General features: G+C 41.8%; 2 protein-coding genes across 6 annotated transcripts in view; one reads left to right on the forward strand and one right to left on the reverse strand.

The window, feature by feature from the left end:
* fanci (FA complementation group I) overlaps nt 1–17,758 on the forward strand; it is a 36,681-nt gene that overhangs the window by 3,222 nt on the left and 15,701 nt on the right. The window contains exons 2-3 of one of the 2 annotated variants that reach the window (XM_046038054.1): nt 1,291–1,409; nt 10,137–10,314. In XM_046038054.1, the coding sequence (XP_045894010.1) occupies nt 10,298–10,314 (17 nt within the window). In that variant the 5' untranslated portion in view covers nt 1,291–1,409; nt 10,137–10,297. The remainder of the gene's footprint in view (nt 1–1,290; nt 1,410–10,136; nt 10,315–17,758) is intronic. The other variant, XM_046038056.1, reaches the window with a different exon arrangement.
* On the reverse strand, nt 7,797–16,063 carry LOC123962134. Of its 4 annotated transcripts, none has more exons than XR_006822867.1 (11): nt 15,795–16,063; nt 13,462–14,055; nt 13,262–13,359; nt 11,800–13,056; nt 11,161–11,360; nt 10,745–11,086; nt 10,123–10,239; nt 9,478–9,532; nt 9,121–9,359; nt 8,794–9,040; nt 7,797–8,684 (listed from the first exon to the last, which is right to left on the reverse strand). XR_006822867.1 is itself a non-coding variant. In XM_046038062.1 (11 exons), the coding sequence occupies exons 5-10, from the start codon at nt 11,285–11,287 to the stop codon at nt 8,959–8,961; spliced, it is 987 nt and encodes a 328-aa protein (XP_045894018.1). In that variant the 5' UTR covers nt 11,288–11,360; nt 11,800–13,056; nt 13,262–13,359; nt 13,462–14,055; nt 15,795–16,023; the 3' UTR covers nt 7,797–8,684; nt 8,794–8,958. The 4 variants fall into 4 exon arrangements, 3 of the variants coding, with proteins under 3 accessions (XP_045894018.1, XP_045894019.1, XP_045894020.1); XM_046038062.1 differs by having other exon boundaries at nt 10,098–10,239; nt 15,795–16,023; XM_046038063.1 differs by lacking the exon at nt 15,795–16,063 and adding an exon at nt 15,460–15,587 and having other exon boundaries at nt 10,098–10,239.

Raw genomic sequence — 17,758 nt, forward strand, 5'->3', positions numbered from 1 at the left:
TTTATTTATTATTAATTTAAATTGACATACATCATGTGTAATTTAGGGCACAATTCAAATGGGATCAAAATATTTGTTGTCCCTTGCCATTGACTACTGTGCAATTTGTTTTTACAAAATAAGGTCCCATGGTGGTCCACCGGAAAGGGAGGGACTTAGGCTTTCTATAGTAGCCCACACGGTTAAATTGCTCTGCAGAGCACATTTAGTCATTATGCTGAATACATGTGAAGAAGTAGTAGTAGACTGGTTTATTAGAAGCAAGAAAAGAGAAATTTGGACAAATGGTGGCCCAAACGTAGCCTGGACAGTTTCACCTAAAATCACAATTAATTGACCACTTCACCTTGATTACGATTATTGAACGATTATATTGTTTTTGAATGTTTTTTTTTTTTTTGCACTCATATTTCACTGACAAGGCTTGTACTGTAAATATGCTCAACAATTAAAGCTGGGTTTATTCACAGATTTCACAAATGCATTAGGCTATCTAAATGTTAATAAGTTAATGTTGACGTGCACATTACAGAGACATGGTCCCCCTGCTGAATTATGACCTCTGCTACTAAACTTTAACTGAATTAATATAATCAATCAATCAATAATATCAGTGCAGAACAAATGATTTGCACCCACACACTGTGTGAGCACAGTAAATCACGCATTTCTAGCTTTCTCTCCTCATTTATCAAAGGACATTTTTGTGACAGGTGCTCTTATAAGAGCAGCAGTTAGGTCTTTTCACTACAGTGCATTCATGTGTTATCGGAATAATAATTTTTTTCCTCCTCAAATCTTTATTGCAAAAAGAAAAATAGTTACCAAGTGTCATAACTTGCCTGTAAGGACATTGACTGTCTGCGTGTTTTTATGCTCTGATAATGCTAATCCAACAAGTCTTTGTAGTAGCGTCCATGTTGACTCCACATTCCTACTTAAGAGCACATGAGCACACACTAAGGTCGGAAGAGAGACGTCACAGCTCGGGAAATGGCTCCATCCGAGGAGCACGTGAATACACCGTGAGCCACTAGTTGCAATTCTCAACCCTCACCACTAGATTCCACTAAAATATACACACTGAAACTTTAAGCAAGATAGAAACTTGGTTTACATTTTATTCAGAAATTCGTTTGATGTAAAATTTATTTAAAATATGTTGATAGAAAAATTTACATGCATTACATTATGTTAAAATCAAACTAATTTGGAAAAGCCAAGTATTTTAATAAACATTTCTGGACCCTGTCAATGACCGCAGGCCGTTTTTCAAATTATATTTTGTAGCTAATTTGAAGTGGATGGCGAGGCAACCCAAATGAGAACTCAAGATCCCACATTGAAGACCCTGAATTGAGGGACTCCAAACCAAGGACTACTGATCTTACCCCTCTCCTGCCACGGCGGTAGGGTAACCAGCAACAACTGCACAAGACCAGCACCACTCTTACACTCCAGCACCACTTGCGCTACCCAAAATTTCCATACTTTAATTATACATTTCTGTTTTGGCTTGGCTTTGAATGGATAGCTACCACCTTTTTATTCTTTTTGAAATGCATTCCCGGTGTCTGCAGAAGAACTGAGTATTCATATGGTGTCCTGGTTTCTGTGATTTTGTAATTGCTCACACACTGAATAGCAAATGATTGTAAAGTCAACGTAAGTTGTGAAGTAATATTAGACCAGGTATTGTGGGTTGGGCTAATGGATGATGGCATCGCCTATCAGCCATGGCTGACAGACATCACGATTTTGAGCCGGCTTTTTGGAAGCAGGTTTTAATCACAACGGACATTATTATTATTTTTAAATGTGCTTTGCACCTGCCTCGGACTTCTCTTCTCCCCACACTCAGACACACCTTCTCCTCTGGTCTCTCACTGCAAGCACACCAGCTTGCCCCGCCTCTCTCTCACTGTCTCAACCATGTCTGCTCTACTTTCTCCATCAGTAGTATGTTTTATAACGTCACCAAAAGACACAGAACAGTGTTTTTTCCAGATTTTTCCACCCGCAATCCGTTATCACGGCAGTAGGTGAGCTGCATGTCAGCTTGTTAATGCCGCAGCCTATCAATTAACTGAAGCCAACATCTGCACCCTGGCATCTGGTGTTAGTAGGCTGCAGAGTTTCCACCACGTAAAGTCTGTGCGAGAGCACATAAGACAATCGTCCATCCCGATGTTTTATTGTAGACATTACCCGAAAATTTTGTAGACATGGCCCAACCCTAATTCGTGATGTGAATATTGAGTATTGACTCTTGATTTATTGATAATAGGGTGCACCCAGTCGAAAAGAGAAATGCTTAAAGAGCTCACTGATTCCAACCCAAAGATAAGGTGACAAAAGAAATGATTTGTTGATGGATTGAAATGTTTTGGTGAAATGTACATTACAATACGATTTCACGCTAGAAATTTTGTAGTCGATACCAACACTAGTGAAGTTCCACAATTCTCGCTACCAAATTTGATACTACGGTATAAACCACAACAATAAATTCCATGTACTTCAACATGCACTTCCTTTTAATAAAAAAAACATTTGAACATTACAAAAAACTACTAACAGCTGTGAGAGGATGGCCAGAAATGGTCACAAGTATTCAGATTAATAACACCAGTTATAATAACGGTTACGAGGAATACATTTATACTCAAATCAGTACTGGTAATGGTGTTCATTGCGTGCGTTTGTTAAGTTAGTAAGTTATTTCATTTAATAGATGTGATCAAAAGATTGCAGACTGCCAAGGAGATGTCATGGCGTAATTTATTAAGTGATATTTGGTTGCAAATAGAAAGTTCACTATCAAATAAATCACACAAGATCAAGTGTGGGGGACATTAGATTGCTGCACATCATGTCAAAGCTTTAATAACAATGACCTTAATCTACTTATATACAGTAACCTAATTATTAATAAACTCATCATTGTCAAACAGCTACATGTATGGGGGGAAAAAAACAAGAAAACACGTAATCAGCACAAACTACAATTTTATTTAGCATGGAAATAAAACGATATTACATTTACTTTAAGTCTGGCACTTTGTGGTCATGCTGAAACTGAGGATTATTGGCCTGCACACCACAATAGTGAGCTAAAGTAGACTGAACACACATGACTCAATACATCCCTTCAGCTGAGGTCATGGGCTCTACTGAATACATTTTCTCGTTTTCTATTTTGTCAAATTAGATTTAAAAATGACAATGAGAACCAGCTTCTTCAAAATTTTACAATCTATGTAGATTTTATATATATATATATATATATATATAAATAATATCACACACACACACAGATTGACAGCGTAACTGTGGCGGGGGGGTAGTAGCAGTCGACTGTCACAGGTGTTATGCCGGATTTTGCATGCCTGCCGAGAATTGTAGGAAAATGCATAAAAATTCTGCTTTTAAACGCTATACTATTCTTTGTGGGGTTCATCAATAATGATAAATGATCAGTATATATGCTGCTCAAAAAAATAAAGGGAACACTTAAACAACGCAATGTAACTCCAAGTCAAGTCACACTCCTGTGAAATCAAACTTTCCACTTAGGAAGCAACACTGATTGACAATCAATTTCACATGCTGTTGTGCAAACGGAATAGACAAGAGGTGGAAATTATAGGCAATTAGCAAGACACACCCAATAAAGGAGTGGTTCTGCAAGTGGTGACCACAGACCACTTCTCAGTTCCTGTGCTTCCTGGCTGATGTTTTGGTCACTTTTGAATGCTGGCGGTGTTTTCACTCTAGTGGTAGCATGAGACGGAGTCTACAACCCACACAAGTGGCTCAGGTAGTGCAGCTCATCCAGGATGGCACATCAATGCGAGCTGTGGCAAGAAGGTTTGCTGTGGTGTCAGCGTAGTGTCCAGAGCATGGAGGCGCTACCAGGAGACAGGCCAGTACATCAGGAGACGTGGAGGAGGCTGTAGGAGGGCAACAACCCAGCAGCAGGACCGTTACCTCCGCCTTTGTGCAAGGAGGAGCACTGCCACAGCCCTGCAAAATGACCTCCAGCAGGCCACAAATGTGCATGTGTCTGCTAGGGCTGTGCGGTATATCGGTATATAATGTATACCGATATAATTTCAAAAGAAATATAAAATTAGACAATACCGTTACCGATATAGTTTGATGTTGAGGTGATTAATTTGTTTTGTAAAGTCCTGCCAGCGTTTGCTCCTCTCTCTCCCTCACTGCGCAGCACCGCCCCTCCCTCTGCGTCTGCACTCAGCCGTCTACTCACAAACTCTAAACAAGATGGATTGAGACACAGTGCTGGTTGACACTGTTAAAGACCTGGCTCGTAAAAAGAAAAGCACGGTTCAGTCAGTGTTTCCCACACATACACTTACGCGGGCCGTCCAGGTTAGACGACACACTGTTGCATTTATCAGAGAAACACGGTGATTACGTTTCAAGTCACGACACTGGACACACCAGTCAGATGTTATTTGTTAGCTACCACGTTAGTTTTGTTTTGATAGGCTACGTCGTCAACACGCCTCCTCAACATGCAGCTGCTGCTGTGAAGGGAATCACCGGAGGAAAAGTCCAGAAGACTTTTTCTTTTCGGTGACTTTATACAGCCTAGCCTACTACTGATGGAGAAACTCACCGATGCGGACGTACAGGGAGAGAGAGACGGTAAAGCACCTTTTCCACTGCAAGGTACCACCTCGACTCGCCTCGACTCTACTCGCCTTCTTTTGGTTTGCCTTTGTGTAAAAGTTGTACTTGTACCTGCTACCAGATACTTTTTTCGTATCACCTCCGTCTTATGTCTTTAGATTCTGAGTAATGTTGAAACATTTTAACTTAAATCAAGAGACAGCTGTATGTGCGTCCCTGGTGTGTGTGTCACATTTAATGTTGCGACAGGTGTGTGTGTGTGTGTGTGTGTGTGTGTGTGTGTGTGGGGGGCGTCTCCATGACAACCAGCTAGATTGAGGGGTACTATCTCTGGCCTGGGTACTATCTGCAATGGAAAACGGAGGACGGCCAATGCTAGACCTCATGTGGTTGGAGTGTGTCAGCAGTTCCTGCAAGAGGAAGGCATTGATGCTATGGACTGGCCCGCCCGTTCCCCAGACCTGAATCCAATTGAGCACCTGGGACATCATGTCTCGTTCCATCCACCAACGCCACGTTGCACCACAGACTGTCCAGGAGTTGACGGATGCTTTAGTCCTGGTCTGGGAGGAGATCCCACAGGAGACCATCCACCTCATCAGGAGCATGCCCAGGTGTTGTAGGGAGGTTATACAGGCACGTGGAGGCCACACACACTACTGAGCCTCATTTTGACTTGTTTTAAGGACATTACATCAAAGTTGGATCGGCCTGTAGTGTGGTTTTCCACTTTTCCATTTTGAGTGTGACTCCAAATCCAGACCTCCAGGGGTTGATAAATTTGATTTCCATTGATAATTTTTGTGTGATTTTGTTGTCAGCGCATTCAACTATGTAAAGGAGTATTTAATGAGATTATTTCATTCATTTAGATCTAGGATGTTATTTTAGTGTTCCCTTTATTTTTTTGAGCAGTGTATTTTATGAACATTAATCGTTAATATATTATTACACTTAGTTAAGGTACCATTTTTTGAGATTCAGCAAAAACATGTGACGTTAACCGCATTCAAACAGCAAAGTGTCCTAAAAGGACATTAAGAAGTGATATAATATAAGTATAATTCGGCAAAACGGATATTGTAGGCTACCTACCGAAATTTGCATCCACCTCGAGGTGTATGCAGCTCACGACAGGAATGCAGAATTCGGCACAACACCTGCGTTCCAAAGTTAACATAGTTCACCTTATTAGCTAGGCTCCTTACATGCTTGCTAATAACTGTTTTGAAGATGGGTCTCCGACATTGACAGCGTTGTGTTGGACTGATTTGTGCAGCGGTGTTTATACCAACCATTCAATTCAGACGGGTCGGTTGTCCGTGTTTGCGAGAGAAAGAGTGACCGAGTGAGAGGATGTGCGGAGCGAATATGCGCTGCGCAGCGCTGCAATCAAGAACAATTTTAAAATGAGTCGCCAAATTTACCTGGGCAGCCCGCCCAAGTAAAGCCTATGTATGGGAAACACTGAGATAGATTTTTTTATTTATTATGAATAAAAACAGAATGTAAAATTCCATGTTCTGTCATTTATTATTCCATTACCTTTCCTGATGTGTTAGATTTTTGCAGTGGTGTTGTTTAAGTATCAAGATATTTAGGCAGGTATTGTATCGAAATTATAATCTTGGTATTGTGACAATAACACCAGTCACTGTCTATACTGGCAGATGTTTGAGATTTGTTTGATAAACAAAAGTCATCATATTGATCATATTGCATTTGCCACCCTAGTCAAAAAGGTCTGGACACGCCCCTTTGTCAGTAATATATTTAAAAAAATAAATAAATTAAATTAGGAGCTTTTTCTAATCCATTTTGGGCTAATTATTTTGAGGTAAACAGGTAGTGCTTAATGTTTAGTATGGCATTATTTTGACTGGTGTTCTCTTCTGTGAGGTTTAGCAACAAGCTCTGCTAGAGAATCTGCGGGGTGTTTTTTTCTTTTTCTTTTTTTAGTGTGACGGAGAAAGTGGTTAGAGCAATTGGCTCGGGATCACATCCAGGGTTTCTTGGGGGGGTTGCTGTTTGTATGCAGTTGCCCTCCAGTGCCACTGGGCTACAGTGAATAAGTACCCGCCACAAGTATCCGTCTGAAGACTAGGGATGAGTTTATTTAGCTAGTTAATCTTGGTTTTTAGTTTAGGATGGGGGGACTCCAGTTCTTTTGGCCACTTCTTGCATAGTGCAGGAAGAGTTTACCTCAATTCAGGTGCCTCCCTGCCTGCGTCCTCTGCTGTCTACAAAGGCAACACTGTAACTGTTGGGCGTCGTTTTTACAGAGGTGGTATTATGCTTTTTGGCTTTTTCCCTCTCCTTTATTGAGTTATACATCTTTTTTGTGCGTGTAACAGGTTTGCAAACTGAAAAAGCCCAAAGTCCAGCTCAAAGGGAGTTCCCATCTCCCACAGCACTGCTCTGAACTGCTTGAAAACAGCTCGTTTGTAGTCCAGCCCTTCACTTCCTTTACTTGTGACGGCACAATGAAAACGCGTCATAAAGCTTGCCAAGCAGCTAGCGGGGTCAGGCACGCCCTCAAACCAAGCTAGTCTGAGCGGAGGCCCTTTGGCTCGAGGGTTGCGCCCATATGTCGAGCTATCGTTACTATAAATAGTAACAGGTACCAACATATACCTCAGCAACCGTCGGTTCGAATCTCGTGTCGCCCAAGCCGTGTTCAAATCAAAATGTGCAAACTAAACATCAATAGATGTTTCTACTGTACAATAATGTATAGTTTGCAAAAGACAAATGATTGTATTCCAGATAAGATATTAAAATTGGGTCAAATAATCCGCTTAACAGAAATCAAGCCCCCATTAGTTAACTTAAGTTTAGCTGGTAGATGGCTAATATTGCTGTTTGACATAAAATAACAAACTAGCAAAGACACATCAAAGGTCTGTCCTAAGGCTTTTATTAATTTCTGACTCTGGGAAAATGCAAAAAACACAAACATTCCTTCAAAATTAGTCTACTGTATCAATAAACAATCTCTTTATGATAATGAATTTTTATTATAATACTACTTATGATGTAATATTTTCCATTTATTGAGCCTTCCCTGAAATTGTTTGGCGCCCGCCTGCCACTTTGAAAACCTTTGCTATATTGTGTTTGACTGAAAAATAACACACTTTAGTATTGAGTCATTTTAATAACAAGGTATTAAAAACAAATAAACAGTGCAGTAATAAGTGCAATCGGTGGGTGTTCATTGTAATTTAATAATATATACACATATTTACACATGTCAACAATAGCTCAACAGGAATTTGTGATGGAACAGAAAAACCTTAGAACACAATAGAATACCTTATATCCATCGAGAGAGAGAGAGAGCTCCTTAAATACAATAGTGTATAATAGCATGTACACATACTTTCAGTGTGGAGCATCTGTATTTAATTTATTTTTTTTTGCCATACCCCTGGGCTTCAAGTGCAGCCAGAGTCATGGTGGCTGTGGCCTGGCAGTACCAGTTTCCAAAGTACTGCTGGTGGGTGGAAATGTCTCTCTTCCTCTGACACCACTTGCAGGTGATGGTTTCAGTCTTCTTAGTATACTTCCTCTTCATTTTACCACTCTGCTCCTCCTCCTGTCTTTTCCTCTTGTGATATTGCTGGGTGTTGTAAGGCACATCTGGCACGGAAGCTACTGCAGGTCTGGGAAGAACCACTGAGAAGCAGGCAGGAGGGATGAGGATGCAGGCAGGAGAAGTTGGGGTGCAGACAGGAGAGGTCGAGGAGCTGGTTTGGTTGCCTGGAGAGGTACAATGTATGGCAGTCTAAAACCAGCAGATGGAGCCACTGGCAAGATCAGTCTCTGTTTTAGGTAGGCCATCCCTGCTGTGTTAGGGGGCAGAACAAAGACATGGGGATTTGCCACACTGCTGTTAGGCATACATGGTCTGCCTTTCCTCTCAACTGCAGGAGGCAGGCGCTCTCGGCTCACGATGGTGGTCTGGAGTGGAGATGCCTTGCTCCAGCACACTCTTCTCATGTTGTCTTTGAAGTCTGCAGTACCTAAATATATTCCAAGTATTATTCTTTGTATACCATAGTGTAATGTAAGAGTACAATACATCTACAGAGAAAATAGCAGATAAACTAGGTTAAGTGTTTATTAACTTACCAACTAGCGATGGTTGCACTGTTCATTACTGGGAGCTGGATAGTGGTCTTTGCCATCACCATGGCATTGTTTAAAATGACTTGCCGGATGTGGAGGTATGCTCTGGTGACAAGGCTCCAACGCTCGTACCTGACTCCATCAATGCGCCTGGGTCCACTGTACTCCTCACAGAGTTTGCACAAAAAGTGCTTCACACACACGATTGCAGTCAGGCCACTGCGCTGGGCTTCTCCCTCCTGCAAAGCATCTGCAAAGGTGTTGAGCAGCATTAGTGTTAGTACAATAGCATGCAGCATGGTCATGCTTGCTTAAACATACAGCACATACCGTTTTGTACTCTCTACACCAGGTGCCACACATTTCTTTGTGGCCCTAAATCTGCCTTTAGGGATCGTATCCTGGTGGCGTGGAGGGTATATTGTGCGTCCTTTGTCATATTCGGACAAACACTCCCACAGGACAAAGATCTGGGCAGCCTCCTCTCTTGACAGGGCAAGACTGTGGTCTCTTAATTTGAATAAATAGTCTGCTTTGGAGCCCTCAATGTTGTCAGGTCCAACCGAGTCCTACATTAAATGAAACACAGTGATGACATGTATTTCAATCTGAAGTTATTAGAGATGCAACTTGAAAAAAGTTTAAAAGATTATAAAAAATGTAAAGCTATGTCAATATTGGTGGAACCTGATGATGTTGAAGGCTGTTCATCTGCCAAGCTGGGTGTGTCTTGATGGGGAAACTAAATTAGAATAAATCAATACAGAGAGAGAAAGAGAGAACATGTAAAATCGATGTTTTATGTTTCCACATAATACCATATTTCTGCAGTTAATGTTAATATATTTTCATGATGGATAAAACAGAAGAAAGTGCTAACTCTGTTTTAGCCTAGAGACTTTTTTTCTTACCCCATATAAAACACATTTACACTAACACAAGTTTGTGTGGGAGTTATTTGTTCATGTAGTAAATTAAAATACAAACACTACTGCATTTCTGGGAACATAAAGCCCTGTAATGTCACAGACAAGGAATATTCATCGTCAAAGAAAAATATCCTCTGTCAAATGAGAAAGGAAAATTATGTTTCATTTAAATAAGTAATAAAGATGTATTTCATTTTACCAATGCACCAGCACATACTTCACTGGTAGTTTGTTTTTCTCATTTTATACACCTATGAAAATCATCTGATTACAGCTGATGTTAGCGATGCATTACTAATTTGCTTTACTAATTTACACAACTGCCTTTTATGTTGCTGTGTGCATTCTTTATGTAGAGTACGTAACAGTCCCCACAACCTGTTGACATGTTTTGACCTCTGACCCTGATGAGTGCAGAGCAGTGCCCCATCCCTGGAAGTATGAAGTCTCTGAGTGGAGGTTTGGAGCTGGGGTCCAAGGCTGGGATAAGATCCAGTAGCTATCCCACTGCGTTCAGGAACTGGACGGCAAACGGCAACAGCAGAAATGAGGACAACAGATAAACAGCTGGTCAGCAAATGATGATCCCTCTAAAGTGAGAGAGCCACAAATCCAAACATGTGTTTTACAAAACACTGAGAAAGGAAAATAGTCAAAATCAGAGTCCTTTCTGCTTCTTTAACATATTGACCCCACTGACAGTAAAATAATTGGCACTATAGTGGTGTTGTATTCTGTAATGTCCCTTAAAATTTCAGTGCCAAATTGTAATATGATCACAAGTTTAGTTTGTATGGGAGCTTCCTCATTTTATATAACAACTTGGCAAAATGTTTTTTTCTTAATTCAGTGGACCAGTCACTTCTGTGTTATAAGTTTAGATATATGAATTCATGACACTATCCCCGTAATGTGATACTGGGAAGCTAAATTACAACAAACGAGAGCAAAGAGAGAGAGAACATTGATGTGTTAATATACATCACAATTATTGGCACCTTTTTAACAATTTAATAAAAACATACCACTCTGCATAATGGAAACCGTACTACATGTAGAGGGTTCAGCTGGTGGTGCTATCTGTGACGCAGTTGCAGGCAGTGCTGTGGGTGCAGGCAGAGTGGTGCTGTTGCTAGCTGGAGGTCTATTTGACAGAGTAGGGGCTGACTGAGTGCACTGTTGTTGCCTTCCTGGCCATATTGTGTCCAGGGAGGGAACAGTTGGATCCTCCACATCAAACTGCTCCATATGAGACTCCCCCTCTGCAACAGTGATGTCCTCTGTTTCAAGTGTTGTGAGGGCTGCCTTGTAGTCCTCCATGACAGTATTGTTTTGGCTGTACAGGTATTCAATACCTATAAGCTCTCCTGAAAAAACAAACATAAATAAGTGAAAAATGTGTACCTGCCTGAAATCTGTTAATAATGTAGTACATGCATACCTGTGTACTTCCATGGTTCTGTGTATGGCACCAGTTTTTTCCCAAGCACCTCCTCTGACAACTGGTTTGCAGCATGCCTAAGAAGGCCACTGTATGAGTGTGGCCCTTCCATCCCCTCTGCTGTCATGGTCCTGTCTTCATTCCATCTGGCAAGACCATCGACTAGAATAGGCCTGGAAAAAAGTCACTTGCCAGGGTTCCTGAAAAACATTACATACTTGCATTGTGATTCCTTGAATGCAAATACATTTATACATATTTTTATTACAAATTATATAGCTGTGTGCAGCCTTTACCTGGGATGAATCTGTTCAGTGAAGAAGTGGTGATGGTGCAGTGGATAAGACACATACCTTTGGTGTGAGAGACCCGGGTTCAATTCCCCACTGTGACCCATCTACCAATGTGTCCCCGAGCAAGACCTAATTGTTCCAGAGGCGTGTGACCTCTGACAATATACTGACAATGACCTCTGATATAGCATTTGTAAGTCGCTTAGGATAAAAGCGTCAGCTAAATGAATAAGTCGGTAAGGTTCCCACATGCCCACCCTTCTTCAGTGTCCCAGTCTGTGTGTACAGCTGGAAACCTGGAGGGTCCTGCAGAAATGATCAGAGGCACGCAGAGTGTGTTGCAGACCTTCTCTCCATCATATGCCTCGATCAACTCCTTGACTTCTATCTCCTTGCTTTCCCGGACAGTGAAGCAGCATCTCTGCCTTGGTGATGTGGGACGCATATGGCTTGCTTCCAGCTCCGCTCGCTTGGCTTCCCTGAGTCACTACAGGTCACTCATCCCACACAAAGATGCAGCGGGTGAGTTGGGCCATGAAACTGGTGCATGTGAATCAGTTGCTCATAAAGTGCCACACATCCAACAGGATCGCCATGCCCCAAAGATCTTGTATAAGTGAGAGTTCCCACAGCAGTCACGGTCCATATATAGGATCTCTGGGGGTGGCACCCCAGCATCACGGAAGCGCCTCACAAGACCATCTGCCATCTTCATCAGGCCCCAGCCCTGACATGATGACATGCCGATGCTCATTGCCAATGTTAGTGGCCCAAGCAGCAGTAGACCGGGCCTGACCAGCCAGCTTCCTCACAATCTTTTTTTGTGGAGTCCATTTTTAGTACCTGGCCGAAGAGTGAGGTGATGGAGGCCTTTACTTCATCCAGCCTGCGGAGGACATCCTGGGCATATACCTGCACCAGCCAGCGATGTTTTGGCACTGCAGGCATAGCAGGCAAGTCCCCCAGCGAGACTGGTGAAATAAGTCCAGAGGAGACGGCCTGTGCAACTCCTCTGTAGTCCGTGAGGAACTGAATTTGTTTCTCCAGCCACCTCTCTGCATGCTGGTCCTCCAGCTGCTTCTGAACCTGGCTGCTGCTGTTCTCTAGGCCCCTCTGCCACATCTGCCGTACCACCTGCATGTCACAGCCCAGCTTGGAGGTGAGGACACAGGGAAACTGGACCTGGTGGCCAATGTCCAGCTGGTAGACAATGTTGTGGCTCCAGCTGATCACCTTCCTCTTGCAGCGCTTACAGCTGAGATACTCTGCTGCCATGAAGTAGGTGCTGCTGACACCTATCACCTGTCTGATTCTCTGATGCAGTCCTGCAGAGGTGAGCTCCTCTTTGGCACAGTCTGCATGTGGACAGAACATCCTCACACGCCAGAGCTTCCTTGGCATCCAGAGCATCAAGGCATGAGCGAAGTACCTCTCCATTGCTGGAATACTCTGTGGGGCAAGTGATGGCTGTGGAGGTTACCACCACGTCTCGTCAACTCTGGCTGGCCAGCCCGTGACCACTTGAAGAGGGCATTGGAGATCCATTGCTGGTCAAGGATAGGCAAGGCAGGTATCCAGCTAGCAGGGAGACAAACTGTGCCCTCTATTAAACAGAAGATAAAGATGGTGTAAGGCTCATCTTTTAAAACATGCTACCTATTATAAAATTGCTGTTCAGCTTAAACTGTAACTATACAGTGTAGTACCACCCAGGGATCACACAAACTTATAGACAAATTAAATATCTGTACTTAACATAGGTTTGGATGATGAATCTGCTAAATAAGCAAAATTTAAAAAGATCTTACTGCTAGGGCCTCTCATTCCTCTGCTGGTGCTACAAGCTCCATGTCGTCCGTGTCGCTAAGCTCCTGTGAACCCACACCTCGAGTCACTGCTGGAACAGCTAAACAAGATATTAATGTTAGAGATAAATAATCTGTATTTGATTGATTCTTAATACTTAACAGTATCATACACCTTAAATATTGAAACATTATAAACTTACAAGGCTGAAACTTGGAAGGAGAGAAGTCTTGACAGACTTGTCAAGGGTCCCTTGAGTCAGGCTCTTCCCAATCAGGAGGGATCGCAGTGAGGAGGCTGGCACTGGAGGATGACTCCTGGGCGATGGTAGGCTGGACAAAGGCTGTACAGTGGTGGAGGGATGGGTGCTGGTGGGGGTCTGGGCGCTGGATGTTGATTGAAATGGCTTCCCGGCCCTCTGGAAACAGCTCCATATACTCCTTAAAAGCCTCCTTGTTGGCTCGATGGTTCCTGGAGTCTTTCACTTCGCCTGTCTCCCGGATCATCGAGGCAACAAGGTATCCTCCATACCCTAGACAATTCTCCATGACCCACTAGAAGGTCTGGCCCCTGAATAGGCCAAACTGTAACTGATGGAGACCCAGCACACAACTTTTGTCGGCTGGGTCATTGCCCTATAGTACAGCAGCACTACTGGCAGACTCCAGTACCTGCTCAGGAGAAAGAGGATGCGACCATGGTCTCTCCTTGTTCTCCCTTTTAATCCTGAGTGCTTCCAGTGAATCAGACAGTATGATGCTGCCATCAGTATTCTTTCTGACTTGAGGCTCCATTTCTGTCAGTGGAAAAAAGAGACAATCTTCAAGTATACAGTATTTAATCAAAATAAATTACCCTGCTGTTACAGAATATTTATCCATTAAAAACAAACTGCAACATCAATAGGATCTATGTATTTCTTTGTGAAAGGCTTGATAGGTACTTAATGACAAAGCAGGAACCAATGTGTTAAAGTATATAGATCAAGCTAATCTTAGCACATCATGCTTTATTACAAGTAAAAGTTATGAATTCAACTTACTTAATACTAATTTTACTCATTATGCAGAATGGTCACTTTCAGAATGTACATTATATTATTGGATCATAGCTGGTAAAGGCGGAGCTAATTCTATATACTTTGAACTGCTGGGTTGGTTAATCTAAAAATACATAAACTTATTTTTTAATTATATTTTGTATTAATAATTTAAATCTGTAAATAGTAACTACAGCTGTAAAATATGTTTGACTTAAAAGTACAATATGTCCCTCTGAAATGTACTGAAGCAAAAGTATAAAGAAACATTAGCATATAATGGAAATATTCAAGTAAAGAACAATTAGTGTTACCTCTAAATTGTAAAAGTTCAGTAACAATTATTGAGATACTTAACGACTGTATCAGTCTACTGACTTAGCTATTTATTCATTGTGTAACAGCATGACGAGTTATAGTAAAATTAAATAATAAAATAAGTTGTATCTTTTAATGTATCATCATTGTAATTTAACTTGCCGGACACCTGTTTGTAACTTAAAGTTCATTTAAAGACTAAGCTCGCTAATGTCATGAACAGACAGGTTTATCACATATGTACAACTTAAACTGACGTTAATATTAGTAACGTTAAGTTTTAAAATCGCTATCAGAAAAAAAAAAACTGTATAACGTCACAGTGAAGGACCGGTAACGTTAGGGTTACTGGCTAACGTCAGTTGTTTACTTTACTGAGCCACAGGTTATTAATTTAAAACTACTATATATAACGTTATGCAGCATTATTTTGTATTGGCAAAAGCTATAAAAGACTGTCTAAATGTTGAATCAGTGCCAGTAGTTTTCCATTTCCAACCGGAAACCGCGGTCTCTGGGATCTGGGAGGCTTATTTGTCTGTGATAATGTTTTCATAGATTGATTTCTTATCACTGGTTACCTTTTTAAGTACACTACTGGAAATGCATTTCATTAGTTATTTGCTAGTTTACTCATGCCACTGTTACGTTATAACATGAAACAGTCCCTATGCATAGGGGATAAATTGGCATACTCTGTCAACAACCACACAACAACAAAAAAGACATTGACTGATCCATACATGTCTGTTTTAGCTAACTTTAGTTGGATCCAAATATAGAATTAAAACATAGATTTCCGTGGTAAACTGTGGACTAGTCAATCATGTAACGCTAACTTACCAGTGATCCCCTTCGGCAATGTCACTGTTTTAACCAAATAGCCGGCCTGTTATAAACTATACATTACACGATTTCATTTGTAAGCAAATACGCTAATATTAACACGTCTTAAAGTTATTTTTATCAGCCGCGACGTTAGTTAACGTTATATATCAGTTAGCTGGATATGAATGGAGAATTGTTCATAGCTAGCTAGTAATTGTTAACGTTACTGACATTCCTCGAAACATACATTATGTCAGTTAAGTGCCAATGTAACAGTTACATAATTAGCCCAATGGGTAAACTGATATTACAAATAAAAGTTCAAGACAATAGAATGGCAATGGACTTACCAAAAATACAGCAATAGATGTCAGTCCAAACTACGTACTGGCGCTACGTTCATATCTCCGGGGGCGGCAATCTTGGTAGTGCTGCCGATTATGATCGGTCAAACCGTGGAAGGCGCAACGCAAGGTGATTAGATTTCATAATTCTTGGTAGTGGGGCGACATGTGATGGGTTAATTCTTGGCAGCATTCTTGGTAGCGATAGGCAATGCGATTGCCTCTCACATGATGGATTAGCTCTACTGACAGCTGACAGGGAGGCTCGACTCGCCTTTATTTGGTTTTCCATTGTAGAAATTTTGCACCTGTACCTGCTTCCAGGTAATTTTTTTTCGTATCACCTCACCTCCATCGAGGTTCCAAGCGAGCTGAGGGATACTAAAATGTAACGTGAAAACACGACAGACTGCTGATTGGTCAGAGAGAATATTCACTATTTACTGCATCATCATTGCGTGCACCAGACAGGCCAGCAACAGAAAGTTTTATATTTTACAGTTTTCGTATGGAATTTCATCACTGAATCCACTTCTGAGAAGTTGAGGTGAGAAATCAGCTGTGTAGATTTCGAATATTGACAGTTTTACGAGAAGTGATGGCGGAACAAAATGTGCTTGAATATTTTCGGAGTTGAGGAGCTCCGCAAGTGGCTGCGGGGGAAGCCTGCGCCAACCCGCCAACCCTCCCTGGGGAGGCCTAACCCTTTGAAAACCTGTGCTGTATTGTATTTGAAAAAGACTATGTATTGAGTCATCTTCATAAATATGTATTATAAACAAAACAGTGCAGTAATACAATCAGTGGGTGCTCATTGTAATCTAGTAAATATACAAATTTTCAACAACACCACAACTGCAATATAATGTAATGGAACAGAAAACACAACACCTTTATATCTAAAAGACTTGGGCCCTTGGGCCTGTCACAGTCACCAAAAAACAACAAATGTAATAGTTCTCTACCTGTGTATTTTCTTTGGCCATAAGGGATGATTTTCTTGCCCATAACCTCTGCTAAAGTATTGACAGCATGACGGAGAAGATGATTGTAAGATGATTGTGGCTGCTGCAGCCCTGTCCTCATTGCACCTGGTCCATCCCAGAGATACACCTGGAAGGTTACTTGCCAGTGTATATTAATACACAAATAGCTGTTCTTACAATTTATTCCATCTCTTAATTAATAATGAATTAATTTTAATATTTCAACTAAGTCACTTATTTACCTTGGATAAGTCTGTGCAGGTGAAATGGCTCAAGCAAAGTGGAACCTCTGACACAGCAGTAGGTTGGAAGACTGTGCCCATCTTTCACTACAGTTGCCCTTTGCATGGAGAGCTGATGATGAGGATGCTGGACGCAGGCTACATGCTTTCGCTGGACCTTCTAGAGCTCACTCATTCGGGCTGAGTTTATTAGTGGGTGTCACGACCAGCAACCCCATCAAATGCCTGGATATGGCGCTCAGTTAGAGCCTGAGTCTCTTTGGTCCCACTAGTGGTTCCCCTGCAATGTAGGGATAGCTCGCTACGGTTTATACAACCTTCACTTCACGGACATGATCACCTGTCCATGCTCGTTACCAACGTTGGTTGCCCAGGTAGCAGTGACATGGCTGCAAACTGCTAGTTTTCTGGCCATTTACTTTGAGGAATCCATTTTTAAGATCTGAACATATAGTAAAGTGATGATGGCCTTAATCTCAGCCAGCCTTTGCAGGACATCCTGGGTGCTTAGGAACAGGAGGCATTGAAGGTGCAGATTCTAAGTTCACAGGCAGGATCAGGCCCGACGTGACAGCACTGGCAATCCCCTTGCAATCTGTCAGATACTGGACTTAAACAACCAGACCTCATCCCGCAGCTTCCGCTGGATCTGGCTGCTGCGGTTTACCAGCCCTCACTGACGCATGGCTCAATATACTCCCCTTGTTGTGGGCATGATCTTGGGAAACTTGGCTGCCTCCTG

This window comes from Micropterus dolomieu, linkage group LG22, assembly GCF_021292245.1.
Source record: "Micropterus dolomieu isolate WLL.071019.BEF.003 ecotype Adirondacks linkage group LG22, ASM2129224v1, whole genome shotgun sequence".
In the NCBI taxonomy this organism is placed as follows: Eukaryota; Metazoa; Chordata; class Actinopteri; order Centrarchiformes; family Centrarchidae; genus Micropterus; species Micropterus dolomieu.

Bases quoted from the DNA above. Each gene is read 5' to 3' on its own strand.
- LOC123962134 (XM_046038062.1), bottom strand. From the start codon at position 11,287: ATGACAGCAGAGGGGATGGAAGGGCCACACTCATACAGTGGCCTTCTT. The intron at 10,240-10,744 runs GTATGTTTTTAT...TTTGCCGTCCAG, and splicing joins GGTTTCCATTATGCAGAGTG to TTCCTGAACGCAGTGGGATA. The intron at 9,041-9,120 runs GTATGTGCTGTA...ACACCTTTGCAG, and splicing joins GGTGTAGAGAGTACAAAACG to ATGCTTTGCAGGAGGGAGAA.